General features: G+C 33.3%; 3 protein-coding genes across 3 annotated transcripts; all 3 read left to right on the top strand.

Moving 5' to 3' along the window:
- Positions 1 to 8: 8 nt before the first annotated feature.
- LOC125606733 (oxysterol-binding protein-related protein 1C-like) lies at positions 9 to 4,336 on the top strand. Its single transcript, XM_048775640.1, has 2 exons — positions 9 to 2,985; positions 3,817 to 4,336. The coding sequence occupies exons 1-2, from the start codon at positions 2,587 to 2,589 to the stop codon at positions 4,192 to 4,194; spliced, it is 777 nt and encodes a 258-aa protein (XP_048631597.1). The 5' UTR covers positions 9 to 2,586; the 3' UTR covers positions 4,195 to 4,336.
- A 7,338-nt stretch (positions 4,337 to 11,674) lies between these two features.
- On the top strand, positions 11,675 to 15,655 carry LOC106397758 (phosphatidylinositol 4-phosphate 5-kinase 2). Its single transcript, XM_013838385.3, has 7 exons — positions 11,675 to 13,191; positions 13,476 to 13,806; positions 13,893 to 14,003; positions 14,075 to 14,268; positions 14,361 to 14,491; positions 14,572 to 14,665; positions 14,954 to 15,655. Exons 1-7 carry the CDS (start codon positions 12,131 to 12,133, stop codon positions 15,252 to 15,254), a joined length of 2,223 nt encoding a protein of 740 aa, XP_013693839.2. The 5' UTR covers positions 11,675 to 12,130; the 3' UTR covers positions 15,255 to 15,655.
- A 3,483-nt stretch (positions 15,656 to 19,138) lies between these two features.
- Positions 19,139 to 20,351, top strand: LOC125606735. The gene is made up of 2 exons (XM_048775642.1): positions 19,139 to 19,544; positions 19,950 to 20,351. Exons 1-2 carry the CDS (start codon positions 19,430 to 19,432, stop codon positions 20,222 to 20,224), a joined length of 390 nt encoding a protein of 129 aa, XP_048631599.1. The 5' UTR covers positions 19,139 to 19,429; the 3' UTR covers positions 20,225 to 20,351.
- Positions 20,352 to 25,567: the final 5,216 nt, after the last annotated feature.

Genomic DNA, 25,567 nt, shown 5'->3' with positions numbered 1-25,567 from the left:
AGATTGGTTTTTGTTTTACAAAAAACTATTTTTTGTCCAATCAAGATTTCTAAAAAAATGGTGGTTCTCTACCATTTAGTAAAACTAAAACTCATTTTATTGTCAATCAAGATTTCAACAAAATAGTTTTCTTATAAAATAGAGAAACTAAATTTTAGATGTTTAAACAAGGTTTCAATGAAAAACCAAAATCCATGTTTTGTTGGTTTTTTAAAATGTACACTACTACTTTTTGTAAATTATATAAATATAATATGTCAACACTAGTTAAATGAAAACATAGCATATGTTTGTTAAACTCTTTACTTACATACTTTTGTTTTATTATTTATATATATATATAAAAATATTTTAAATTTTAGTAAAATTATTTCTTAAGAAATTCAGTATGTTTTTAAATAGACTAAAATGTTTTGGTAGGAGTCCTAATTTTTCTTTTTTGCGATTGTTCATATCTCTCCCTCCATTATTTCCTTGGATACATTATACATTAACCCTTTCACTTCAACGATAAAATGTCCCCTATCTGAAAATCATCTTTCAGTATTATGAGTCATATTGTATGATGATCCAATAAAGATAAAAACCAATTTTTGATATAAGAACAGAACCAAAAGGAAAACTGTCTTTATTTTTCCAACAAATCAGGAAAAAATTACAAGACCGAAGAGTTTGTAATATTTCAAAACATAATGTTTTCAACCTGATCACGGGGAGTTTGTAAAATATAATATGTCAAGACTTTGCTATGTACATCATCCGTTTCAGTTCCAATTAAAACCATCATTAGAGAGCCTATATGAAACATCATTTGGAATCATCTACTCTTCTCTCCAAATCCGTCCGGTGACTCTTAACTTGCGCTCTTCTTTGTCACTGCCTGAAAAGAACAAAGCCATGTTTCTAGGGATGATGAGACCGTCCTGACTATCACGGAACTTCCTGTGACCGTCTCTGATGCTTCTGGGAATCCCTTGCCACGTCAGCTTACGGCTGTGAGCTCCAACTTCCAAGCTGTAATTAAACTTCTTAGCCTCGTTCTCGTCTCCCATGAACCGCAGAAACGCCATGTACACCGGCGCTCTCCCCAGCTGAAACGCCTCAAAGTGTAAACAGAACTGTTTGTTAGTAGCCTCCACTTTAGACATCCTAACCTCGTAAGCTAAGCCTATCCAGTTAGACTCCAAGGCTTCTTTTTGTAAGTACTGCCACCAGGAGCCATAGCTTTCTTTATGGCCTATTAGCAATCAAGTGTTATGGAACTTTCCTATCTTGTGGTAGATGAATATACTTTTGCTCTCCTGCAGGAAGATTAAAAAATTGCAAATGTAAGTTAATATAATCATAAGGAAAACATAACAGTTTTTCACCAAAAACCTCAAAAAGAAAATAAAGAAAATGGTATTTATAGACAAGCAGCAGGTAACATGTTGTTCAAAAGTAGGTTAGGAGGACGTAGATACTTAGTTCACTTGATCAAGTTTATTTCTTTATTTCTGGAAAAAAGGATCAGCAGGTCTCTTAAACAGTACTATATATTGAACATCGAGTCTTATACATGTCTCGGTCCAACATTATAAAACTTAGCAGCCACGTTAAATTCAAAGATAAAATGTCTCGGTCCAACATTTTGTTTGTTTCCGGCTCGGTGAAATCCAGATTCAGCGTTCCGGAGGGAGCTCCGTTCACGGCGGTTCTGAAATTCGCAGCAGAGGAGTTCAAGGTTCCTCCCCAAACCAGCATGGATCTGAACTAAGACTCATCCCCCGTGATAGAGTTGGAGCTGCGTTTTGTTATTGATCCAATGAATCTTGTAAACCGAATGAGTGAAACACAGTACCAGAAACATATTAAAAACTTTTGAAATATTGAAATGGTTATTGTACAACTTCGAATAAAATATGTCTTATTCACATCCTTTTTTAGACAAGCAAGGGAACTGGATCTGGTTTAAAGTTATATCGCTGGGTCTAATTCATGGTTATGTGCTACATTTATATCGTCTATGTTGTGCACTACACAAAGCTCGAGCATCTCTTTGAATGTTTACTTACTCATTTGGCTAGCGATTTATTTTTGTCTAGTCCGTGCGGTGCGTTTACGCTGTTATATCCGGTAGTACACTCTAGCCAACATTATTGGATCCTTGTCGGGCTGATTAATTATTATAGTCGACAATGCTAAAGGCTCAAGGTAGGCTCCAACAAAGCCACGTCGATTCTTTCCTTTCTAGGGAAAAAAAAGCTCAATATTTTCGTTTATCAGTGTAGGCCCAACGGGCCTAAATTATAATCAACTGACAAGAAAAGAAAAAAAAAGAGAAGCGGCGATAATAAGAGTTCGAATCTCAACACACCCTCTTAAGAATTTCAGATCATTTTGTATCTAGTCTGAAGAGAAATTCAAATATCTTTGTTACTATAAATAGAAACGTCACACTTTGACCTAAATGCAAATTATCTTCCATTTTTAAAAACGTTTCGTGCGTCCCACGCAAACCTCGCATCTTCTCCAAATTTCTCTCCCCTCTCTTCTTACAACCACCAGATAAAATCTTAACCTAACTTCTCCGATCGTCCCCTAACAATGTCTTCTCCACTCGCCGCAAAATCCAACCCAACGACTCGCTCCATTTCGTTAAACATCCCACACTCAGCTCGTCCCAACCGCCACCACGATCTCCGGTACAGCCTCTCCGCTGGTCCTCGTACGAACGAAGATCGTCCGCAGTCTGGAAACGGCGTTGCCGGAATCCTCTACAAGTGGATAAACTACGGCCAAGGATGGAGACGGCGGTGGTTTGTTCTCCAGGACGGTGTGTTGTCGTATTACAGAATCCATGGCACGGATAAGATCTCTCTCTCCGTGGAAATGGATCGGAGATCGAAGCTGATCGGCGGCGAATCCTTGCGGTTCATATGCCGTCATAGCAAACGTGGTGATGTGCATAGTCCTGGCAAACCGCTCGGTCAAATTCACCTCAAGGTTTGTACTTATTTGAGAATACCTCAGTATTTTATAAGATTATGGAATGTAGCTGAAATGTTTAAAATGTACTGAATATACACAAATTCAATTGTAGTTGTTGTTTTTTTTTACAGAAAAAAATAGTTATAAATCAACCGAAAGTCGGGAATTAGGATTCAATAACAAACCGACTCGAACAAAATATAGAAGTGTATAAGTTATTTCTTAACACTTATAGTGAAATTGTTAATCTTGTGGCGTAATTGTTAAACGTAACTTAACATATATATAGAGAAATTGCAAAAACCGTTTATAAAATAAGTGAGCATTCCCAAAAAAATTTGAAGGTTACAATTTATCTCGAAATGCTCTTGTGTTTATAAATGGTTAAAAAAATTTCCTTATACATATTAAAATAAAGATTATATTCCAACACCGTTTTAGATTTTCCTATATTGTTTTTTGTTCACTAGATTTTCCTATATTACAAAAATGAATTTTGCTCCAAAATAAAAAAAAAATTTATATATATATTTAAATATATATATATATATATAGAAATTATATCGTGATGACTGATGACATACATTAGAGCAAAACTACATCTACAATAGAGTTTTTTCTATCTTTAAGATATGCTCCAACAACTACACCGTCAATTGCATGTGATTTTCATAGTCTTAAAAAATGTCTCCACTTCTTGACAAAAAAAATGTCTCCACCAAAATTATATCAAGGTTTCGATTTATTTGGGAGTGCTCTAGTATTCTCAAATGTTTTTAATTTAAAAAAAAAATCCACCTACAACTGCACGCATATTTTTAAGAATCCTGTGTTTTTTATATATAGGTCTCATCAATCGGACAAGGCATATCAGACAGCAAGAGATTCACTGTATTTACTGGTACAAAGAGTCTGCATTTACGAGCAGCATCAAGTGAAGATCGTACAGCTTGGATCGAAGCTTTGCATGCTGTTAAAGAAACGTTTCCAAGAATGTCAAACGAAGAGTTAATGGCAACGACAACTAACGTATCAATCTCGACCGATAAGCTAAGACAAAGATTAATGAAAGAAGAAGTTGACGAGACAATCATCAAAGATTGCGAAGATATAATGAAAAACAACTTCATCGCATTGCATAATGAGGTCATGACGCTTAAACAGTATCAGTGTCATCTTGTGGATACTCTCAAGAACGTTAATAGTGTACCAGAGCTCGAGTAACAGTTTTTGTATGAGTTATCTATCTCGTCGTTTTAATTCATCATCAGTGATGTTTAAAGTTGTTCTTTTCATAGAAATAAAATTTGCATAAGGTGAGATCATTTATTTTATACTCCCTCTGTTTTTTTATGTTACATATTCTAGATTTTTCACACATTTTAATAAAACACATTAAGTTTACATAATTTTTTGTGTTTATATTTGTTCCATAATTTTAAGCCAATAAAAATTCAGTAAATGCAATTAAGTTTTTTGAAATTTGTAATTAGTTAATAAAACATGTTTTGAAAATGTAAAAAATAGATCTTTTTAAAACAAATTTTTTTTTCTAGAATTTGTAACATTAAGGAACAAAAGGAGTAATATTATTAGACCTTGTAATGTGGGTATTTGTAAATTCAATGAGCTTAGACTTTCTAAATAATGGAGTTTATAGCCGGTTCAGTTAAAAGTTTAGAGCATCATTAGTGGTGTAGTCTCTTCGTAGAGTATCTAGTGAATTTAATAGTTATATTGTTTTGCTATATAATTAAAACTAAATGAAAAATAAAAGAAACCACTCATTTTATTGACACATAGCATTTTAGTCTCTTATAATTTGTGTTGAGTTGCTAAAGAAAATAACTTTCTACTGCTTTCATTTATTTTTTTCAACCTTTTTTAACAATTTAATGTTGAGAGATATTGGAAAAAACATATCTTTGCTCATGCTCTTAGCTAAATATTGTATTAAAACTACTATATAATGTAAAACAAAATTGCGGATTCAAAATATTCAATAGAAATTTTGGAATGGAATAACATACAGAATTTTGTTAAAAAAAAACATACAGAACAACCAAAAAATTGAGAATACAACAATTTAATGGAAATAACATAACTTGTAATATAAGCCAGATATTAAAGAACAATCTATTAAAAGCATTATAGTACATACTTCGATATTGCAGTTTGTTTTTGGTAAAATGTTAAATCCGATATTGCAATTTTGTTTTTGGTTTTATATTTTGACGTTTTATATTTTGACGAAGTCAGTGCGTGTACTAGTTAATTCAGTTGGGGATTCATGAAGTTCCAATCTTATGAGTTTGTAAACGTTTTTCAGTACAAAATTTTAATTATATGACGCAGTCGTTTAGCTATATGCACCGTCAAGGAATTAATATAATGCATGAAAACGCTAGGTAATGGACACGAACTCACAACTATAGATCAAATTTATTTTAAAATCCTAAAATCATCCAATGTACCCAGCAGACACATTTTTTAAAGTTCGAATTTGATAGCAAATCATAAGATAATAACAGAAGGCAGAAAACATTAAAATAAATAAATTTGGTTAAATCGCTCTGCCAACGATGAAGACGTATATATAAAAGCTTCTTGTATTTCAAAAATTGAATGAAGCAGAAAATTACGAAGGAAAATACCAAAACTAAGAGCATGGACTTTCCCTTTCGAGCTTACAATACAAAGAGACGTATACGTAGTTTCTTATAAATTTAAAACCCATTAAGACGTAAGTCCGATAAATAATTTATTCAAATTATTAGGACGAGAAAAAAATAGAATAAATACGTATTCAAACTTCAAGTTCAACGCGATCTCTCTGAACTCAAATAAACTTACAAAAGTGGACAATGCTTTAAATACGGCTGGACTATCTTATATTCATTGAACATTACTACGTTACACCTTTCTTTATGATTCGTTGTTAAATACAGCATGGAACAGAATAGATACTAGAAAACAAAACATTCACGTACTTTGAGTCAAGAGTTGCTGCGGTTCTGACATCGTGTTAAAAACTACCCACACGTTGAACCAGTTATATAATTTCAAAACCTAAATAAAAATTGTCTAAAATTGTGAAATAAACTGAGAATATTTGATGTAATTCAATAAACAAATAATGGTAAAGAAGGATGGGTTTGGTATAATCTGGAGTGACAAGACGTTGGTGTAAGGCTTATTGAGGAATGGGCTTTGATTCTCCATCAGAAGAAACGAAACATCGTTACGTCAATATCTGAGCTACTCCCTCTTCATATCAATCCATGCTTTAGTTGCATACATCACCATCCCCCTCATAAATATTTTTAATGTAAACAGATTAGATATCAAATTCAAATCGTGGTGTGACTATAAGGTGATAGTATATTTCTAGTTTCTCACGTTGGACAATAACCAAGTTTAAGTTTCATGACACACTGCAGTTTCGACTTACGACTCCTGGTCACACGGAAAGCAGACCGAATTAAACCATAGTTGAAACTAACATGTCCGAATAGTTATGGATTTGGGAAGAAGGGACTTGTGAGGCTTTGTTTTGATGCGTACGTTGTAGGTCGGCGGACGGCTATCTAACTGATCTGGTCATCCATCTTCTTTGTCTTTTCCCTTATATTTCTTTTCACCTTATTATTTTATCATTTTTTTTTCTGACCAACAAAATTATAACTTTTTTTACCTACACAAAATTTAACTTTCACAAAGAAAATTCTCATTTTGATTTTCTTGTTTAGGAATATTAATCTTTAAAATGATTTGAACTTATTTAAAAATGTATATACTTGAATTTTTTTGATGGAATAATGTTTGGGTTTATATGATTTGTTCACTCATTTCAATTTCTAAATATCTGCGCTTAGTTGTTTTATTTTATTAAAGAAAGATTCAATTTTTTTTTCTAGAATAAGATCAGATCTATTTCATTTTATATTTACTTTTAAAATAATATTTAGTACAAATACACTACAATCTACCTCTATACTTTATAATTGTCATTACCTGTTTTCGACAATAAATAATGTTTTATATTTTCTAATCTAACTGTACATAATAATAAGCTTTACCTCTATTATAAATACTTTCAATTTTACAAAATTGTAAAATACACTGAAAATGATTTAATCAGAAATGGTTTAAACGTAAAAATCTCCAATTTTACGAAGGTTCAAATTAACAATGACCGTAGCACGTGTGGAACAAAGCTATTGCACGTGATTACTCAGAGAAACATAATCTTCGTAGGATCTTTGACGCCAGGCAGGGACAGAGTGTCCGAATGGAAGAGCGGGACAAGTGCAGTTCTCCTGCACATGAAGTTCTCCCGCACTGCATTCACCATTCACTCTTTTCTGTTTGCAAAAGCAGTTCAAGCAGGAGATCTGCATGCAGTTCAATATTTTTTGTCTTTTTGTAGAAAAAGCGGGAGATCTGCATGCAGATCTCACCCGCCAACATTTGGTGGTGTTGATCTGCTTTTTTTTTTTGTTTGGTCAATAAATAACTTTGTTACAACACATAACTTTAAAAATATATTTATCTAGTTTTATGAATACAATATTTTTATTTTATTTTATTTACAACTTTAACAATACAAAATTATCATTCTCTACTTATTTTTTTTTGTCATATAATTTTTAATTTTTATAAATAAGAAGACAAAAGAAGTATAAGTATCTTATAAAACATTTACAAGCATTTCAGCCGATCTTATAACATCTAAGATATTTGTTTAGATATCTAAGTGTTATTTTTATTTTTTTAATATATGATCTATAGTTTTGAACTGATTTTGTCATTCATAAGGTATAATAAATTATTTGATATGGTTCTCTCCTGCATGATCTGCTTGATCTGCACTTGACCCGCTTGATCTGCACTTGTCCTGCTTGATCTGCATGATCTGCTTGATCTGTCCCGCTTGAACTGTTTTTACCATTCGAAGCCAGGTTACTTTGCTATTAGATATCAATGACGTGGTTCTAATCTTAACCGCTTAATTTCTCAACACGTGGCACCGTCTATGTCGTTGGATTCTTCGTAGACGACGATATTAGGTGGGCCGTGACAGCCTAGTGTCAAATGCAAATGTGCCAGCTCAGCTCGATTCGTTCAACTGTGTGGCTTGGACCTTCGCCTCCCTATCCATCGAAACAAAGATGATGACTCGCAATTAGAGTCAATTATTTTTTATTCGCAATTAGAGTCATTTGTCTCTTGTTATACCTGTCTCTAATATTTTTTTTCCCGAATCATAGCGAATCAAAATCTAATACGATAAAATGTTTTTAAATAAAATTCTTACAACGTCGCTCGGACATGCAATAATATTTGATTAAAATATAACGGGAGAAGAATTAGTAGTGTCATGCATTATTAAGATGTGGTTTAGTATTATCTTATAATTTAAAAATACTCATTTAATGCAGTTAACCAATAACAAGCTACTCAATAATTTAACAATATAGCTCTATCTGACAGCATGAGATCCCAATCTTATTTGATTGCTGGTGAGAAGGATGCATTGTATATTATAAGAATCTTCAAACTTCTTCATTTCAAAGTTTTTTTTTTGCTTAAATAATTATTCCGGAATTAACTTTGGGGGAGTTCTTTATTTATTACCTCTTTTAGGATTGAATAACTTTTGTGTCAGCGACAAAAAAAAACATGGTATTTAACAGAAATTGGAGTGTGATTGAATGTATATATTAGAGTAAAACTCTATTCTAAAAAAACTCTATTTTAAGTTTAGTTTTTACTCCTACTTTCATTTTCCACAAATAAAATAAAAATTTCAGCCATTCTAAAACTGGAGAAGATCAACAAAAATAGAGTAAATTTTCTCTCCATTTTAAATAAGCGAAAATAATTTACTACAAATTCTTTAATTTTTTTTCTCTCTTTTCCACTATTTTTCCAACCATTTTACTCTATTATAAATAGGGAAGACCATCTATTTCTCCTTCATAATTATCATATAGCACTATATCTCTACCAAATTATGACTTAGTGCTAGATCTCTCCGAATTTTAAGTTGTAAAAAAAAAATTTCCATGAATTAAAAGATGTAAACTTATTTATCACTAACTCAATCGTTTGAAAATTAATTGCCGATAAACCATGATTTTGTTGGTTTATTGTTAACCAAATATTTTTTAACCACTTAAACCAAAATAAAATCCAATTTTGATAAAATCCGACCCGTAAATGATCAAACCCGGTTTCTCTCTTGTTCTTCTTCTTCATTTACGGGTCAAGTTTTATTTCAAATTGGATTTTATTTTGGTTTAACTGGTTAAAATATATTTGTTAACAATAAACCAACTCAAATAATGGTTTATGAGCAATTAATTTTTAAACTATTGAGCGAGGGATAAATAAGTTAACAACTTTCAATTCATGGAGAAATAAATTTACAACTTTAAATTTAGAGCAATCTACCACTAGGTCATAGTTTGGTGGATATATAGTGTTATCTGATAGTTTCAAAGGAGAAATAGATTGTTTTCTCATTTTAAATATCATGAAAATTATAGATATTCATTACGCTAGTTTCTCAAACAATATTATTTTCCTTTTGAAAACAAAATGTATAAAGTTTTTAGTCAAACAAAAAATTTACAAAGTTCTGTTGGTGCATAATCAATACCTTGAGTTTTTTTTTTTAATATTATCGTATATCCTTTATGTACACATAATTACTCAATGGCACGTCTAGTTTTTTTAATGTCCCTTTGAGCTAAAGTCTTACAATAATAAATCAAGGATACAAACTTGAATATGGATTTTGTACTACTGAAACTTTAAATGCTGATGACCGACTTATGAAAAAGAAAAATTACATGATGAAATCACACAAAGTCATTAAAATCCATTATATAATTATCAAACATTATCATCCGTTTTAGGTTATTTTATTCTATTCGCGATGACGATTAGTTAATTGATAATTGTTGATTATCGTTTCTTAAATGAAGGAGATAAACATTACTAATCATTTGGTCTTTTACGTGGGTATCACATTACATCCATACAACGTATGGCACGCCGACACTAGTTTTTAAAACTTATAATTAGTCTTTGCAGATTGTATTTTAGAAAGAAAAACTCTATCAGTACGTAGCAATTTTTGATTAGGGGAACATGTGACCGTATAATAAACCAACGAACATATTTTAGTTTCAAGATTGGACATTTTTAATGATTATATTGTTTGTCAATGGTGAAAACTTGTAGACGACGGCAATTACGAATTAACTACGGTTTTAGTACAATGAGATTAACCGAAATAAAAAGAACTTTTCATATTTACACACGCACTCAGGAACGCATATGTATATAATGATTATGTGTTGACGAGAGAACAGTTATCTCGGCGTGCTCATTTGGGTGAACATGTTCTTGGACCTGTGAATGTGTGTTATTTCACAAGTGAACTATAAAGCTGCATTTGGGTAAAAATAGATGTTACGTTATTAACTATGTTTAATCTGTAAAAAAATCAACACTAGACATTAGTATTTTACCATGAAAAGGAGTATCTATAATCAATAACAACATTTTTGTGTGTTTCTTAATGGTATACTATATACTATAACCAATATAAAACCAAACTTCACAGCACATCTACTTGGTAAAAAATTGAATTTGTTTTCTAAATGCGAGTCAGCTTTTGTTGTATTATTAAAAGTTTTGGTACTGTTTGGAAATATAGATAGTAGTATAAAAAAAATTATTTGAAAACATGTTAGTAGTATAAAAAAGAACTATAATGTCGTTTTAATAATTTCATTAATATAACTACTTTAATTTTATTTGTATATTTCATTCAATTTAACAATTTCATTAATTATATTATATTAACAATAGATCACACCATTAGTTATATTATAATAATAATAGTGCAAATTTTTATTTATCAGTTAATCAACATTATCTTGTGTCAATTATAAAATTAAAAATATAAAATAGTTGGGTTTTGCATAAGGTTAAACGTTCAGTTTAGTTTGTTTCACTAAAACTTTTTTTTTAAAAATTTTATTTTCAATCTGTTGAAAATTACATAACCAAAAACATAATTCAACGACATGTTTTTTTGAATAATATAATAACTTAAATCAAAATAATAAAAATATGTTACATTCATTGTCACTTAATTCTTCGTTCCATATAATTATTTTACTAAGTAAAAGACTTTTTCTATTTCATGGAATTTAGACAAACATAGAAAAAGTCTTTTTTTATTAGTTTATAAAACCAATTACGCATAAACATTGGCCATCTCTTTAGGTGCATGCTATTTTTTTTCGGGTATCTTTTTTTGTTGTTTTGAAATTAGGCTCCACATAAATATTATAAATTTGTGTGGATTTTGAGTTTTGAGTTGGATCCTTCTGGGTCTAGATGAGTTCGGTTCTAATATATAGTAACCTAAAAACAGTCTAAATAATAAAGGTATCTAAAACGGGTTTGGATATTTGTATCAAAACTAATCATATTATCCGTTTAGGTCCATGTCTTATGAATACAATTAGTTATATTATTTACGACTCATCTAAAATATATAACACTAACTACTAAAAACAAATATGGTTTGAACTTTAAAAATGCTGTCATATAGTCATATTATTCATGTAATCATCAATTATTTATGGTGTAAAATTTTCTAATAAAAAACGTGAAATGTAATTGCATCCTGTCTAATATTATTATCTTACCCAAATCCCGTAATTACACTCAAGTCAATAAATTGGTCATAACGACGCGACTTTTTTTGGCGGGCTGGTGGGCTTTTTGTGTCCACTTCCCAATGCATATTCCAACACCATCTCACTGAATTTTACAAATCTACCCCTAAAATTAATTCATTTCTAAAGGTTTTTGTTTCTCTCTTCTCTTCTCTTCTCTCTCTATCTTTATCCTTTTGCTTTTGATGCTTCATTCTCCCTTTTCATTTTCCTCTCTGTAGCGTTTGTCTGTAGAAAACTCTCACCAAGGTTTCTTCTCAGATTTGAAATATAAAAAAAGAAAGAAAAGTTTCTACACCACGACAAAATCCGTTTGGTTCTCCGACAGATCTAACCTACAATCTTTCGAATGCCGTTGCAAAGATCTCGAAAAACGGTGGAAAGCGAGGGTTTATCTAATGTGTGAGCCTCTCGCGAGCGAACCAAAAGTCTCAAACGGCGTCGTACCCGAAGCTACTCAAGTTATACTATCCACCAGAAACGGCGTCGTTCCGAAGAACGTTCTAGAAGGCGACGAAGCGGAGAGACGAGACGACTTGTTGCTCCTTACCCTAACTCCGATGGTGCGATCCAAATCCCAAGGAGCCACCCAGCGCGTGACTCCCACGCCACCTCCGCCGGACGTCGAGAAGCCCCTACCTAACGGAGATCTCTACACCGGCACCTTCTCCGGCGGGTTCCCGAACGGATCGGGGAAGTATCTGTGGAACGACGGGTGTATGTACGAAGGCGAGTGGAAGCGCGGGAAGGCGAGCGGGAAAGGCAAGTTCTCGTGGCCGAGCGGCGCGACCTACGAGGGCGAGTTCAAGTCCGGGAGGATGGAAGGCTTCGGGACCTTCGTCGGCGCCGACGGAGACACCTACCGCGGCCACTGGATCGCCGATCGGAAACACGGCCACGGCGAGAAGCGCTACGTCAACGGGGACTTGTACGAGGGGACGTGGCGGCGGAATGTGCAGGACGGGAAGGGGAGGTACGTGTGGAAGAACGGGAACCAGTACACCGGCGAGTGGCGTAACGGCGTGATTAACGGGAAAGGCGTCCTCCTCTGGCCTAACGGGAACCGTTACGAGGGTCAGTGGGAGAACGGCGTTCCCAAAGGGCTGTTGACCTGTGCTGACGGGAGTTCTTGGAGTGAGATGAGGAGTTTCTTTGATGGGATTGAGAAGCGGAAGAGATCCAGCGTTGACAGTGGAGGTGGTGGTGGTGGGGAGAAGGTGTTTCCGAGGATATGTATTTGGGAGTCGGATGGGGAAGCTGGGGATATCACTTGTGATATTGTTGATAATGTGGAAGCTTCGGTGATTTATAGAGATAGGTTGTCTGTTGATAGAGATGGGTTTAGGCAGTTTAGGAAGAATCCTTGTTGTTTCAGCGGTGAGGCTAAGAAGGCTGGTGAGACTATCTCCAAAGGCCATAAGAAGTATGATTTGATGCTCAACTTGCAACATGGCATCAGGTAATATTCATTCATTCTTCTAAATCAGTTTAATCCTTAGTTCTAAACCTCTTTTTAATAAATTAGTTTAAATCAACTAATAATATTACTAAAAATTCACAAATTTGTCTAATTTAGTTTATTTTATATATTAATTTTATTGTTCAACTCAAAACTAAAATATTTTTATATAAATGTCATATATATATAAAATAAATTAGTATAAAACGTTAAATTAAAAATAATAATGTTTGGGCAGTTATGTGGTTATGAATCTGTGTTCTGACCAAAGTTTGATACTTTAGGTATACTGTCGGCAAACATGCTTCAGTTGTACGAGACCTTAAGCAGAGTGATTTCAACCCGAGTGAAAAGTTCTGGACGAGGTTCCCACCGGAGGGTTCTAAGACTACGCCCCCGCATCAGTCTGTGGACTTCCGCTGGAAAGACTACTGCCCTTTGGTGTTTAGACGGCTGAGGGAGCTTTTCACGGTGGATCCTGCTGATTACATGTTAGCTATCTGTGGGGACGATGCTCTTCGGGAACTGTCTTCACCTGGAAAAAGTGGGAGCTTTTTTTACTTAACTCAAGATGACAGGTTTATGATTAAGACTGTGAAGAAATCAGAAGTCAAGGTTAGTTAGTCGTTGGCTCTTGTCTTGACTTCTTGTTTCTTATTTGCATTCACACTAACTTGACCTGAAGTTTTTTGTTTTCTTAGGTGCTCCTACGTATGCTTCCAAACTACTACAAGCACATCTGCCAATATGAAAACTCACTTGTGACTAAGTTCTACGGTGTACATTGCATCAAACCTGTTGGTGGCCAGAAGGTTTGTGCTGTTCATCAAGACTATTTGCTTCCATTGGATAATTTTCTAACGTTTTTTTTTAATCTTACCAGACTCGGTTTATTGTCATGGGGAACTTGTTCTGCTCAGAATATAGAATCCAGAGACGGTTTGACCTTAAAGGGTCTTCCCATGGACGCTCCACCTCCAAACCTGAAGCTGAAATTGATGAAACAACTACTCTCAAGGACCTTGATCTTAACTTTTCTTTCCGTCTTCAGAGAAATTGGTATAAAGAACTAATGACGTAAGCTATCCAAATCACTTCTACCTCTTCTCTTCTCTGCTTATGCTATTTTTGGCTGCACATTACTAATCTGGGTGCATATCAATGAGCAGGCAAATTAAACGGGACTGTGAGTTCTTGGAAGCTGAGAGAATAATGGATTATAGCCTTTTAATCGGAGTTCATTTCCGAGATGACAATACAGGAGACAAGATGGGTCTTTCTCCATTCGTTTTGAGATCTGGTTAGTTATAACACCCTTCTCCTTCTTCCTCAAATCTTATTCTGCTGCTAGACCTGACCCATTGTAATGATATTGTGCAGGTAAGATAGAGTCATATCAAAACGAGAAATACATCCGCGGTTGTCGGTTCCTAGAAGCTGAACTTCAAGACATGGACCGTATCTTAGCTGGCAGGTACGCCAATCATCACAGTAAATGTTAAGTTGACCCAACATGACAGTCTTTTTGCATTCATAGTCACACAGAGTGGTTGAAAGGTTCAGTTTGAATGATTCCATATGAGAACTACGTTACATCGCAACGCATTATTAGTATTAAAAGTTGCTTGGCAGTTTTGTGGGGGCAGGCTCTATTGAATTGAAAACACAATAACTTTGTGGGGGCAAACACACAGATCATGTGTGGGGGCCTTTTTTAATGAGAAATGTAATTGAAAAATTTGATTGATTTTCTTTTTTGCAGGAAACCGTTGATAAGATTAGGTGCAAACATGCCTGCAAGAGCAGAACGAATGGCTAGAAGAAGCGACTTTGATCAATATTCCTCTGGAGGAACAAACTACTTGTCACACGGTGAGGTGTACGAGGTGGTTTTGTACTTCGGAATCATTGACATTTTGCAAGATTACGACATAAGCAAGAAGATAGAGCATGCTTATAAGTCTCTACAAGCGGATCCGTCTTCAATCTCAGCGGTTGATCCAAAACTATACTCCAAGCGGTTTAGAGATTTCATCAGCAGAATCTTCATTGAAGACGGCTAAAGATAATCCAAAGGTCTCTTCTTGTGTTTCAACTCTATGGAATTGAGAGCCCAAAGGGGCATATGCTGCTTGAATGGGGCAAAGGTTGACTTCATAGCGTGATGAGGTGAAATGAATTCTTTCATTTTATATTAATGAGAGTGATGAGGTGATCAAAAAAACAAATTTTTGGGTTGGGGATTTTATTTTTCTTTTGGAGGTGAGGAAGATATATGTGAATATAGATTTGTGGAGGTGAAGAAAAGTACATAAGCTGAGGAAAAAAAAATTGGGGAATAAGATAAATTTAAATGAAAAGGATGGGTGTTTTATATTAGTCCCATTTGTTTTAGTTCCCCTTTTTTTGTAAACTAATTTTATTAGTTGAGACAAGAAAAAAATGCTAAAGATTTATTAAAATCTTCAAAAGAGGTCCCTCCCATATTCTTCCCATGGGATCCATCTCCTTCACCATCCTTTTCACATCTAAAGAAACTTTACCAACAACTGTTGTTATTCAAACTCTATTTCAAGTCTCATGTATGTGGTTCACATACATATTTGTGTAAGGATGATATTGGGGGCAAATGTGATAATATTTGTTCATATATGGAAAATGAATCGACTGATGTACCTATGCATGTTACAAAATATTTGGAGAAATCACAAATTCATAATACGAAAACATGTAATGTATATATTATGGTCAAAAGTAGAGAGAGAGTTTGTAATTGAGGAGGTTGTGTTATATCCTGAAAAGAAGAGAAAGCGAAGAGAGAAGACCACACATGTCTGCTTTTTTGTAAACTCTCTGTAATAAACATCTCACATTACCATTTCTTTATTATAGTATTTATAGTATGGTTTTCGATGTGTTTGTTGACTATTTTTATATATAAATATATTCTCCAGTCCGATCTATTCAGTTAGTACCAGTCCACGTTGCTTTGCATTGTAGATTTTAAATATGTAAAGCTTTTTGTGTTCACAGTAGACAAGTATGTGTTGGCAAAAAAGAAAAGACGAGTATGATATTATTGAATAACTGACTTAAGGGCATCTCCAACTACAAATACTATTTTAGTGTTAAAACCGCACTATTTTAGTGTAATTTCAACACTAAAACCAAAGTCTTCTCCAACCATAACACTAAACTTCACACTAAAATTATTTTATAATATTATATGTATTAAGTTTTTTATTTATCATTTATTTAATTGTATGTTTTAGTAATAAAATAAGTGAATAGTGTTTTAGTAGGATGAATAGTGTTTTAGTGTGGTGAATAGTGTCACACCAAATTTGTTGTCAAATTTTAGTGTTACATTAAAATGGTGTAATTTTTGCAGTCCCATTGGAGATGATTTGGTGCAAAAATCACACTAAAATAGTGTTTTGCAGTTCCATTGGAGCTGACCTAAGTAGTGAGGAATACATATTTTCATGCATGCTTACTTTGACCCACTCGACATACTCAGAAATTTAAATTAAATTCTTGTATGTAAACCATTTTATGATTTTTTTCTAAATAACCAGTAGAGCAAATAAGTGTAAGAAGTCATAAATTAAAACTGATTAAAACTAAAAGCAATAGATTTTGTCACTAATTATCCTCAGATCATAGTCCAGATTTCTATGATATTTAAAATATATTATATTTTAAAAGATTTTTGCTGTTTTAAAATATGATAATGTTAAAATTAATTTATATTTAACCAATAATATTTTACAGTAATTTATGATTGGCTAAACTACTTTTAGTTTAGATTTTAAATGACGTTTTTCTAAAGTATTTTTTTTTTCAATTTTTGCAATTCATAGACATGATATATCGTCTAGACATTATTTGAAAAATAATTTGCGATGAAAAATATTTTGCCATATGTCCTCTCAAAATCACGTTCGCAAAAAAATGGTTACATGTCTAATAAAATTGATGACATAGTCTATAACTAAATGATAACATTTAATGTTTATTTATATTTTTTGTAAACTTTTTAGAATATTGTAATAATCCATACATTATATTTAATGTTTTTTTTGTGAGCAACTTAAATAGATTCATATAGACTGTACAAACCAAACTGGTAGTTCCACATTCATATGGACAACAAACGACAATTGCTTTTTTGCACTGCGTGCGAGACTGTCCGCTCTTGAATTTTGCGTCTGTGGTATATGAATGAGCTCTTAGCTGTTGAAACTTCTCTTCAAGATCTTTATGTCTTGCAAAGGCTGGTCATTCTTTTGGTTCCTAAACCATTTTCACCAACTGAGAAAAATCTGTTGCAAATGTAACTTTCAGCTGTCTTAGATTCCTCATGCATTATAATTCCCAAATGAGAGCTTTTATCTCCGAGTGAAGTGGCGTCTGTCTCACTCTTGTATTCTTCGCTCCCATTAAACCAGCAAAAACTTTTCAGTGTGCTATACCACTCTTGTCCCAAATAGATTTCTTGATTTTTCCATGATCCATCCGTAAAACACCATCTACCTCTAATAGACAATACTATTGCTTCTACTGGTAATCGAGTTTGATTGATTTCTTGTGTAAGTGAAATATGTGCATCAACCCAAAGTAATGACTCCGTTTTTTGGCAATTTGAGAGTATGTATAGGATCAATATTCAAATTGCTAAATACTTTGTTGTTTATTCCTTTCACATGTACCATAAAATCCATGCAAATTGTTGATCTTCCAATTTAGGAGAAACCTTCTAATATAAATGATCCATGTTTGCAAAAAGAGATTGAGTGGAAAAGATATCTGGATTCAATGAAATTCGTGAGAGTGTCCAAACCTGAACCACCGGTGGATATTCAAAAAACAGATGTTTATGGATTCCTCTGGTGCTCTACATCATGCACAAATTGTATCCCCTTTGTATTCTTCTTTTTAACCGCTATACACCTTGATACTAGTTGTAATAAAAAATGTTACATATTAGGTGCACAACGTATTTTCTAGAAGAAAGCCTTCAGTGGAGAGACCTAAGGACCATAATACTCTAGTAGCATTCTTTCTCTATCTGGGTAAACTCATTATACTTGATATCAAAATTTAATAGTGTATCTTCTATTATTAATAAAATGCTTTCCATCACAATCTGTTTTTTTTTTAAATTATACAGGGATATCCTTGCTCCACAAAAGTGGTACAGACTAATCATGTGTTACCACGTATCGATTTTTTATTTATGCCAAAATGTTAATTCCCCAGTGGCCATGACTCAAACCCTGCCGATCTACTATCTTATTTTGACTTAATGGTTTATTTTTAATTATTTTGCATCTTGAGAATCCACCAAAGTCCGAATGACATGTTGATTCCATGTTCTCGATGTTACATTTAATATTGTTTTATATTTATGGTAAAATTTTCAGAATATGGTAAATAATTCATGCATCATTGAAATAAATATATTCAATTATTACATTACAATTTTGAATTATTTTTAAATTCTATTTCTTATAATTATCAATTTTATTACTAAAATTTTCAAAAATATATACATTTTCTTTTGTAAAATTAGAAAATTTTAATCTTAAAATTATTAGTTTTTAATGTATCTACAAATTTTATAAATACTGTTTAGTTTTAATTTTCATAATTATAGAGTTTTATATCAATTTTTATTAATTTTATACAAATTGATTTAATAATATTTAACAAAAAATAGATAGAAAAATCTATCCAAGATTATAATTTTAAATATATACATATATATTCGTAAGTATAATTTAAAATAAACAAAATTATTTTTGGGTTTAATTAAATCAAAATTATATTAAAATATTGGTAAGAAAATATCAAAATCGACAATATTAATAAAATTTGATCTTTAAATATTGTTAAATATTTTTTTACTGCGCATGGCTCATAAAATCACCTAGTTTTAGATTATGAAAAGGAATAGTAGTAATTAGTAATACTCCATGTTTCATTTCTTGAGTAGTACAGTTAGGGATGGCAATTGGGACCTTAGCCCGCGGGCTAAGCCCGTAAAGTCCCACTGCGGGGCGGGTTTGGGCTTAGATATCTTAGGCCCGAGATATTGCGGGTCTTGCGGGTTGGTCAATTTCGGGTATGGGCCAATGCGGGGCGGGTCGACGCGGGTTTGCGGGGCATTCGAGACCCGCGTGTCTTCTTCACCAGAGACGTTTGGTGTTCTGCTAACCGACGAAAAAGGTGAGAAATGGCGACTGTGGAGGCAATTCTGAACCTTCTCTTCCACTCGTCGACTAAGGTCACCACTGAGCCTTATCTTCATCACCTCTTCCTCGATCTACCACCATCTACCATCTATACAGGTATATGATTTCTTCCTCTCAGTAGACACGAGTTAAAGTTAAATCTTTGCATGTTATTTATATCACTCGCCATTCTATACTGTAATTAGATTACAAATTTACAATCTGCTACTAAGTTACAGTATTGAGTTCAAGAGTTCGTTTGCTTTGTTTGACTTGACTACTTGACTTGAAACATGATGGTTGTAGACTTTAGTGACAAGAAGTTATCAGTTTTAAAGTTTTACGGTTAATTGTTTTAAAGTTTTACTGTTAATTGTCATTTGTCTTATAAGTTGCTTGATGATGATGGTTATAAAAAACTCGTAACTTGTGAGAGGTATGCACCCATTGTATACCACTTGTTTGGTCTCATTAAAAAGCTTGACAACCAACCTTCTTATCTTTTTTTTTTAATGTCACTAGATGTGCTGAGAAGCTTTACTACAAAATTAGACACACATGAACCACCACCACACGAGTCAAGCAACAACAAAGAAATGAGGACAGCATTTTCACTACCCGCGGGCCGGACCGCAAAGTCCTATATAGCAAGCGGGGCGGGTTTGGGTAGAGGTTTGGGAACCGCGGGTTACGGCGGGCAGACCCGCAAAGATCCGCCAGAGATAGAGACCGCAGCGGGGCGGGCCACGGCGGGGCGGGTTGTCCCAATTGCCATTCCTAAGTACAGTACTTATTAATGATTCTTAAATTAAATATTCCTGCACTTTTAGTTTTAAAATATATATATACATACGAGCACTTTCAGCTTTCTTGCGAACCAAGTTTTAAGTTACTTGGTTATACTCGTAATACTACATAAATCGATGAGAATGAACACGCTCCCGCATGCAGGTGACAAGTCAAAGTTTCATTTTTCTTTCTTTCAAAGCAAAGAATATACTCCAAGAGTTGCTAACCTAATGTTTTTATTATGTAATTATACAATAGTTGAGCATTCGAAATACAATTAACAAAACGAAGGTACAAAATATCTTAACAGAGACAAAAGAAGAAGATAGAAGTGTACGTACTGTCTGAATAAATTAACTATAACGTAAATAAAATAAAATAAAATGAACAACTGTTCACTAAACGAGAAATAGGAAAAGACAGAGCTCTGAACAGTAGCTAGGTCTGCCAAAAACTTGCATGCCTAAAAAGCTTTTTAATTTATTTTCACAGATATCAACAATCTTTCTTACTCGTAGGTGTACTATTTATTTCTCATGTTACTTTAAGAAAAACATAGATAATAGTATTATTTACTGATTTAGGCAATAAGCTTGCGAAGAAGATACAGTATGATCTTTTTCATGTGAGGTCTGCCGATCTGTCTTGTTTTCTTCTGTCATGTTTGCCTTGTTGAACTCATTATATTTATAATATATATTCTGATTTTTCTGTGTGTGTTTATATGCATAGCGCGATAGCCATATGAATTGTACGCCAAGCTAAATTTAAAAATATGTTTTTTCAAAAAAAAAAAAATTAAAAAATATGTGAGAAACTTATTTATTTTGATGATATATAAATCACTAGACTGTAGCATTATGTTTTAGAAAGCTAATAACAATTAACTGTAAATCGCTTAGGACTATTGTTTTGGTGTTTTAGTCACTCAAAGCTAATTAAAAATGTTCTCTTTACTTTATAAATAAATTCACCAGGACAATGTATACTCGGCGATCTATGCAAGACATGTGTAGACAAGCGTTTTGTCAATTGTCTTCAACTAAGTAATTTATACTAAATCATCATGAAAATTTCAAACTATTGAATTGTTTGCAGGGGGATCATCCCAATGCAATGCAAACAAAATCCAAATCCAGGTGAATCTTCTTTGCCACGCCTTTGCTACTTTATTTATCACATTTTTTTTCTAAATCTAATAGATTTTTTTATTAGGGTCTATGAATCGTAATACCATCCAAGTTGTGCAACGATAGTAGACTAGAGCATATTAAAATGCAATTAGCTATTGTTTAGAACTTATTGTGAATTTTATAACAGCTTGATTTGATACTATTATAGTATGGTAGAAATAATAATAAATTTGAATTGTGAGTTTCGAAATGAGGGACGAGGAAACTTTTGAAGGCCTATTATTGGAAAACGTATCAACGTGAAAGTCAAGCCTACTTACTGACCTATTAACCATTTTTTGTTGAATAATTTGAGCTTTAAACTATAGGCTTTCTCTCACTTCATTAGTCTCCTTAAAAGGCAAAACATAGTTTTGTTTATAGCTAATCTGAATATCATAAACCAATACCAGACTAATGCATAGCTCTTAGCTACTGTGAATAAATTCTACAAAGGCCAAGCATGAGATCAAAGATTTGACACATTCGAGGCAAAAATAAATAAAATGAAGACAGAGAGCGATGGGGAATTTAAGTGGCCTCAAATTGTCTGAAATTGAAAAGCCACCAAATATGGCCATTGGTATTTTTAATAGGCACATTAATTCACATTCCAACATAGGGTTCCACTATAAGGGGACACAGCCTCTCAGCCATCCTTTTCTTATCATTCTTGTATACTTCTATTTTCTGTTCCATGGAGAAAGCAGTTAAGTTTCATCTACAGTAATTTACACAAACAATATGATTCTTTCTTAATTTGCAATTGAGCAGAATATTGTCCCATGTTAATTTTAAAGTGTTTTCAGTTTTATTTTGTATCGTTATGTTAGACATAGATTACTAGTTTTATATTTATTGCTATGTTTTAAACAGATGTACAAAACAAGAAAATGTTATTCTAAAACTACTAATAAGGACTAAATTATTTGAATGCTGTAATAGTTTTGCAAATAAATAGAAAATGCTCTGGAGTTTTTCAATTAGGTATCTAAACTAAAAAATAATTTTATTTTAGTTAAATGTGTATTGAATCAGTACACAACATATATCATAAAAGTTTAAAGTGTTGAGAATATTTAGTTTTAGTTATTTTTCTACACGTAATTTTTTATTATTATTATTAAAAAAATATTAATAAATATCTATATAAAGATCCTTGAAAACAATGGACATCTAGTTCAAGAAACATAATTATTTTCAATAAATGAATCGGCTAGCAAGAGCAGAAGTTAGACATGTAAACCTAACGCTAATGATGGTGTCTTCTCTTCCTGAAGAAAATCTCATGATACATGACGCGTATTGTTTTCTTTGTTTCCACCACCATATATAGAACTTAATGTTGTTTTCTGTTGGTTGTAAAGTAAGTCCGTCGCGTTTTTTTTTCACTTCAATATGATCATGGCTTTTATTATCGATTAATAATCTAAAGTCCTAATATTACAAATTTACCACGACAGGTTTCTATATATAAATATAGTGACATGCAATCACTCATTTTTGTATTACTTGAATAGACACAACCAATAATACATTTTTGATTGATTGCAGATGGAGACACATATTATTTTTTTTATAACGTTTGCATGATGTAATAATACTAAAATAGCTCACAAAAAAAAATAATACCAATATTATAGTTTTTGTGTGTGTATGTAAAAGTATTAATGACTTGGGTTGGATGTACCGCGTGTGTGTGCCACGATGTTACTCGAGATCAACCATGCAAGTTCCACACATTTAGTAATAGTTTCTACCATGGCCGGTTTCACTTTCATGTAATAATTTTTTTTGAATTCTTGTTTTTTTTCTATACAACCCTCGAGTTTTTTTGTAACCGAATATATTGTGGATTAAAATCAACACCGTTCTCAAAATCAGTAGAAAACAAATTAGTGAATTACGTATTTTATTACAATTTGAACAAAACACAGAAGACGAAAATTAATCTCCAACAATGTATAATGATTAAATTCTCAAAACAATAAAAACACATCATCGCAAAGTTACAAAAACAAAATAAATAAAAACACATTGTAGAATCATTATGTTTTTATATATGCTGCTAACCTTCTATTATATCTATTATAATATTTTTGACGTATACATCTCCAATATCTATTAGCTTTATGTTATATATGGTCATAATATGAATGACATTTATAATAATTGTATGGCTAAAAAGAGGAAAACAAGCGAAATATAATCTTAAGTGGATATATAAGGATGATATTCATCTAAAGAGATTGTATTTGTGTTTGAGGCAACTTCTTGAATGGTGGTGGGTTGGTGGGGGCATCTTCCATGTTCTCCCCCAAATGCTTTGATATCTCAACGCTTCTTTTTATTTTATTACAAAAAACGCTCGTGATCATGGGACACTAATTTTTTTTTTTTGGTATTAATAATAGACTTGTTAAATAAATACAGACAATTTTTTTTTAAAAAAGATGAAATAAAATTTTATTTTGTTTCTGTTTCTCTCTTTTGTTCCATTACGTGGTAGTTATCCAAGCTTGGTTTTGTGTCGTTGTATAATAGCTTTATACCTTTTATATTTTATATACATGTTGTTAATAATTCAAAACAATAGCTAAAAACTCTTGCCACATATATCATCTATATTTGTGGATTTATATAGTTCCATGGATTGTTCTATAAAATATCTCTTGTTTTTTCTTTTTTGCTTTTTACATGAAAGGTCTCTTAAGGGCATATATCTTGTCAAGTAGTAGAAAGTGGAGTATATATCACGAGCGCAATTACAAAATAGGCAAAATAAATCTGAAGAAAAGAAAAGATGGATCACATGGTTGTGGGTCCATTTAAATGGGCCCATAGAATAAAAAGGCCCACTTAAGTAATGGTTCAAAAGCAAAAAAAAAAACTTAGAAAATGACGGGTAGGGTGATTTAGACGAACAAAATAAATGGACAAGTAGAGATGACTGTTAGTACATAAATGTGATCGGGTCAAGTAGGCATCGACTAGTCCATTTACCAAATTGGTCTCCTTGTTCTATCAATTTCAAAATCGTTTGGTCTCATTTCTTGGGATCCTAATTCGATATCTTGTTCCCCATGATTCGTGTCCTCTCACATATCATATGCTTTTTGTAAATATCAAACGAATCAATGAAATATAAAATATAAATTTTGTTTGTAGCTTCAATGCTGACCTTAGATTCTTCTAATGGGTTTCAAAACAATTTAATGGGCTTCATCCATTGGGCTTCGATGGAAGAAGTTTACAATAGAATAATTACTCTTTAATTCTACCAGATCAAGAGGCTCCGTGACTAATAAAAAGTTGTTAATGGGCTAACGTTTTTTTTTTTTGTCATCTGGAATTTATTGAGTGGATCAGAGCCCAAAAGAGGCAAAGTCCAAAGACTATACAAACAAAAGGCCAAAATGGCCGAAGAAAAAGCCCAACAAACAGGCCCACAACATAAAAACTAAACAATGAGCCAAAGCCCATAAGAAGAAACCCGTTGAGGAAGGAAAAAGGCACGCTGCTCACCATGTGTCCGAACGCCCGGCGCTCAATGAACACGTGTCAGAGCACGAATCAGATCCTTCCACCGGAACCAGTACGAAGACGCGACGGAGCTTCACCGACGGCGAAGACGAACGACGGAAGAAACCGTTCAGGAAGAACAGTCTTCACAGAAGCTCGAACCGTAGAGTCGTAAACTGGCGGATCTACGAATCGGAAAAATCCATCAACCGCCTTCAATCCATCTTCACCTCCAAATATCTAGCATGAACAAGCAGACATCGGAGGATCCAATCGAGAGGCAGTCGGACTAAAGAAAACAGAGACGTAGATCGGACGGAGCCGGAATAAACCCGGACTGAAGCCGGCGAAAGCGATTCTAAGCAAGACATCGCCTCCCGGAGACAAGAGCCGGCGATAGCGATTCTAAGGGAGACATCGCTTCCCGGAAACAGAAGCCGGCGGCTTTACCTTGTGGGAAGGATAAGCCCCAGAGTCATAAGTCGACCAACCATCACTAAAGAAGCTGATAGATGTCGGAAAAGATCCCGTCAACTACAGAACATCGACGGAGATCAACGGGAACCGACTCTCTCTCTAAAAGATTTTTGAGGGATAAGAGAGAGAGTCGGTCGGCCGAGTTTTAATGGGCTAACGTTTTTATTCGTGTTATGAGGA

This window comes from Brassica napus, unplaced genomic scaffold (assembly GCF_020379485.1).
Source record: "Brassica napus cultivar Da-Ae unplaced genomic scaffold, Da-Ae ScsIHWf_959;HRSCAF=1355, whole genome shotgun sequence".
NCBI classification, from domain to species: domain Eukaryota; kingdom Viridiplantae; phylum Streptophyta; class Magnoliopsida; order Brassicales; family Brassicaceae; genus Brassica; species Brassica napus.
The sequence above is the reverse complement of the archived record's forward strand: the minus strand, read 5'-3'. Positions and strand labels throughout refer to the sequence as shown.

Bases quoted from the DNA above. Each gene is read 5' to 3' on its own strand.
- LOC125606733 (XM_048775640.1), top strand. From the start codon at position 2,587: ATGTCTTCTCCACTCGCCGCAAAATCCAACCCAACGACTCGCTCCATT. The intron at 2,986-3,816 runs GTTTGTACTTAT...TTTTATATATAG, and splicing joins TCGGTCAAATTCACCTCAAG to GTCTCATCAATCGGACAAGG.
- LOC106397758 (XM_013838385.3), top strand. From the start codon at position 12,131: ATGTGTGAGCCTCTCGCGAGCGAACCAAAAGTCTCAAACGGCGTCGTA. The intron at 14,269-14,360 runs GTAAGCTATCCA...ATCAATGAGCAG, and splicing joins TGGTATAAAGAACTAATGAC to GCAAATTAAACGGGACTGTG. The intron at 14,492-14,571 runs GTTAGTTATAAC...GATATTGTGCAG, and splicing joins TCCATTCGTTTTGAGATCTG to GTAAGATAGAGTCATATCAA.
- LOC125606735 (XM_048775642.1), top strand. From the start codon at position 19,430: ATGGCGACTGTGGAGGCAATTCTGAACCTTCTCTTCCACTCGTCGACT. The intron at 19,545-19,949 runs GTATATGATTTC...TAATGTCACTAG, and splicing joins ACCATCTACCATCTATACAG to ATGTGCTGAGAAGCTTTACT.